The sequence below is a fragment of the Cyclospora cayetanensis genome, unplaced genomic scaffold (genome assembly GCF_002999335.1).
Source record: "Cyclospora cayetanensis isolate NF1_C8 unplaced genomic scaffold, CcayRef3 CcayRef3_contig_432, whole genome shotgun sequence".
Lineage (NCBI taxonomy): Eukaryota > Apicomplexa > Conoidasida > Eucoccidiorida > Eimeriidae > Cyclospora > Cyclospora cayetanensis.
Window position 1 is genome coordinate 2,685 of NW_020312406.1, and position 4,162 is coordinate 6,846.

A 4,162-nucleotide genomic window follows, 5' to 3' on the forward strand; every position below is an offset into this window, starting at 1 on the left:
CTTGAATGGAGCCTTCTACTTAAGTTTCCTAGCTGTGGAAGGAGGTTTCTGCGCTGCCACACCCTTAAAGCCTCCCGATCATTCACAGCTAGTTTCACGTTACAGTGAGCGCACTGGCTCACGCCATTGGTTCGGCCATACTACAATAAACAAGGTGAGAGCAGCCAAATCAAATAGTGGATTGTTTTCCAATCCTTAATCAAACATAACCAGTTTAGTATAATGGAAATAAGTACAGCTGAACCCGCGACAAGGATATTTCTTGTTTTGATATGATAAATGCATTGTACTCTATTCGCTGCAGAGGCGCCCTGTGTATACTGCGAAAATGAACTCGTTATCCCTGTGCGGGAAGTTGCTGTGTGCAGCTAGGTGTGAAGGCTCCAAGAGCACAGACGACACAGCAAAGCGCAATATCAGTACCATAACTTCCCTCTTGCTGAAACCCCTTAAGGTGACCGGAAAAAGTAGGGCGCATTCCCTTGTAAATAGCAACTGAATGACGCGCTCTTTCGATTGTGTACAGCACGGGTCAGCAAATTTTATATGAACCCGTAGAAGGTGGGCTACATTCAGCGTTTCTGTTATGGTTAACAGCGTATTTTCATGCAACACAAACCTGCCTCGCATGCTTCTACGTACTGTCTATATCCTGCGGTTTCTTAAAACCCCAAGAGGTCCGCTTCATCTATGGAGTTCCCTTCTATCAGGGCGTACTGGCTTATTTCTGGTACATCGTTTCCCGTGAGTATGGCTGGGTTATGCTGCTGAAGGAGCGGCTTCAACTGGAACTGGCAGGGGTCCTTCTGCTCCTCCTGCTTTTCGAATCTCAGTGAACCCTGGTTAATGCAAATAAACTGGTTACATTGTCTTCTGCCGATGGGTAAAGCTGCTCCGTGGTTTCTTAAGGCGCAACGGGTCCTGTGTGGTAGCGTTTTCTGGTCCCGCCAGCATTTCATGTCTGTACGAGGAACTTCGCCCCTATTTTCACGAAAAACGGATCAAATGAATAATGGTAGTGCACTTCACGGCCAAAGAGGGATAAGAGAAGTGGAGAGAAGGAGAAGGAAAAATTCACTGGTCCGGCCTGTATGACATTCGCGGCAACAGCAGCAGCAAATCGTAGCCGTAGGGAGGCCTCCCTACAGCTGGTTGTATTGGTGACTTTCTCTTCACATTCTTCTTCGTTCAAATATAAGATATGACCTGTCCTTTTTTGGAACATTTCGTTTTTCCTGGGGAAAGCCAGCAGTTTCAGTCAAGGCCTCACTCCTGTCCAGCTGCAGACATAGAGGGACGCCTTAGCTCGGTTCTGTAGTGCCTTGCTTTTCTAAAAGAGAGAAGCTGCTTATCTTCTGTGATTCTTCTTCTTGCGCTACTCATTTGTAGCTACTTTGATCTGAAAGGGGGCAAGTAACACTGGAGAGACCGCAGGCCGTACTACAGTGGTGGTTGGCTGCACTGTGCCCTGCCCAGATTCTGCTGGTGCCATCTTGGGTAATTCACGGGTATGGGTGAAAGAGGCTCCAAAAGGCATAGATTCTGGATTAAAGTCTGAAGGCGTCCGTGAGAGAACTAAAGTAAAGACCTCGCATCGCCCAGCTATTAGCTGAGCCCTCCGGTGTCGGCGGGGAAGGGAAGGCAGCAGCTTTCTTTATGCTCATGTAACTGGGTTCCAGTTCGCCAATATGGGGGCAATTAACTCGTGCTGCTCAGTGGAGGACACTGAGGACCGGCAGGTCATGAAGGAACCAGCTCCAACTGCCAAAGAACGATCACAAACATCATCAAAGCACCGCAAAGACAAAGAGCGCAAGGAACCGGAGCAGAATGAATCAACGGAACGCAAGGAACCTAAAGAGGAAAAAAATCGGAAAAAACGGCAAGCACCGCCGCCAGAGCCTGGTGCGTTGCTCACGAAATCATCCGCGAATAGGTCCCGATTGCTTGATTATCCGGATTCCCCGCAGCCTCATGGCATGTTAATGGCTATATAAATATTGACATCCTGAATTGTTTGCATACCTCAGGGCTGGGGAGGACTGTATCACGCCAGTACGTATGCTCTGTTTTTTGTTTCAGCAATCGAAGTTTCTCAGCAGGAAATCAAAGATATGCAAACCAAACTTCATTCTGGAATGTCGATTACAGTCCTTTTAAAGGATGGAACAAAGCTGTCGTGTACTATTCACCTCAATCTATCAGACAACTCGCTCAGCATTTCTTGTGAAGACAAGGTAACCAAACACGTCGCAGCGTTCATTCGCCTTCCGCTTAATTAAAAAAAAAGCTTTAGTCCTTGTTCCTGTCTCATGCTGGGCTTTATTCATGAGTAAATTACCTTATACTCTACAGTTATCTGCACTTTCACGCATCACAAAAATGAAAGGTTTTAGTTCTCGTTCACTCTGGAGTTTTGCACTGCAGGTTCGCGTGATTCCATTGAGCGACGTGAAGGCATTGCTGCACACGGCTGATCAGCTGAAACGCGTTGAGACGCAGGCTGATCTGGTAGGCGATTCGAACTGCGTGGCACTGCATCTTCTGGAGTCTGGTAACTGTATTCCTCTTCGTTTTGAGGAGGCTAGGCAAAAGCACTCATTTGTCGAGATGCTGAAGCAATTAAAGTCCGAGTGAACTCAAGTGCGTAGCCCAAACCGGATGCATCGCATGAATGAAGAAAACTGTCACACTTACTTTTCGATGTTATCTATGTTTTTGCGGACCGTCGCTGAGGCGGCGGGTGCCGCATCACTAGCGGCCGAAGAAAATCCTTATTGAGCCTTGGCCAGGATTTGCTGCCCTTGGGCTGCCAGACATGCTGGTCTACCAGCTCCCAGTTCCTAGATTTGTTTTCGTGTTAACTGGCGAATTTATGTCAGTGTCTAATTCTAGCTATCGTGCTACAACCCGTAGTGCAGCGAAATGCAAAAGCGCGTCTTGTTTGCTGTTGGCATATTTACGGAAAAGCACAGCTGCAGAAATAGTGACTGAGGCCAGTAGCTTGACAAGCTCTTAAAGAGCGCTGCCTCTGCTTAGCAATAAAAGATGCGGCCACAACGCCAATCCTGGAGACAGATGGCGCAGGAAAATCGATTGCCCAGGGTCCGTCGTTCCGTCGGGTTCAGACGAATGTGCCCCTTCTAGGGTGGTAAAATGTCCATTTCGAACGAATCATGAACTGTAGGATTGTAGATGCCTACACAGTACAATGTGCGACAAGTCCCCCGTGTGCAGCGAAATGGGTCTAGGGCACCTGAGAGAGCGCTGGCTGCTTCTGTGCTGCAAAACAAGGTAGTGGCGTCGAACCCAATTGCGACCTATTTCCATGCATCTAAACTGTGTTCCCTGGTGGTAAATGAATCATAAGAAATCGCCCTACTCGCCAGTAAGAGCCAAACATTAGTCACCACCAGCCCCGCAGTTATTGGAACGGGTGTAGAAGCACTTCGAAACTTTCTAGTACAAAAGCTACTGCTAATCAAGAATTAGTCAAGGAGTTAACTCGGTGCGTCTGTTCGTGTATTATATCTATTGCAGAGTACAGTCCGCTCAACAGAACATGTTGCAGTGTTGCGTGTGTGCGTGCTAGATGCAATCAGCTGTGAAAACTGGGAATGCGTATACGCCCACCTCCAGTGTCCCTCTATCTCCATCTCGGAACTCTCGACGGCGCGGGCAGGGGATTCCAGGAGTTCTATTGAGAGACCCTAATTAACCTTTGAATGGTTTTACAGAGCCTGGAGTTAAGAGTTTCCATATGCAGACCAGAGCATGCAGTCCTAAGCAGGGTCATGCAATCCCACATCCACGAACCTACTGTTGTGGAGGATTAACTCATATAATGAGGAACTGCAAGCGTATGCGAAACGTCAAAGAGCAGAGCAACGAGACTGACGCCAACAAAATCAAAGTGCTTGTTGAGCAATGAAAGCACGTCAGGGGAACGAAAAGCCCCTCGCGGACGCCGTGGTGCAATGAAGGAGCTTTCAGAGGCTAGAGCCGCAGTTGAGGACCGAGCATGGGTCGACTTCACCCTGATGTAAGCTCTTAGTAATGAGCAAGAAGTGCTAGTGATACTCGATTGTGGATGTGGAGTGGATCTGTAATCCTAGGAGACAGCACAGAAGTGCAAGCCGGTTTTTACTGGTAAGCGCAGTCC

General features: G+C 48.0%; 1 protein-coding gene across 1 annotated transcript; it reads left to right on the top strand.

The window, feature by feature from the left end:
- The first annotated feature begins 1,688 nt into the window (after positions 1–1,688).
- LOC34620032 lies at positions 1,689–2,637 on the top strand. Its single transcript, XM_022733302.1, has 3 exons — positions 1,689–1,905; positions 2,083–2,237; positions 2,428–2,637. The coding sequence occupies exons 1-3, from the start codon at positions 1,689–1,691 to the stop codon at positions 2,635–2,637; spliced, it is 582 nt and encodes a 193-aa protein (XP_022592383.1).
- Positions 2,638–4,162: the final 1,525 nt, after the last annotated feature.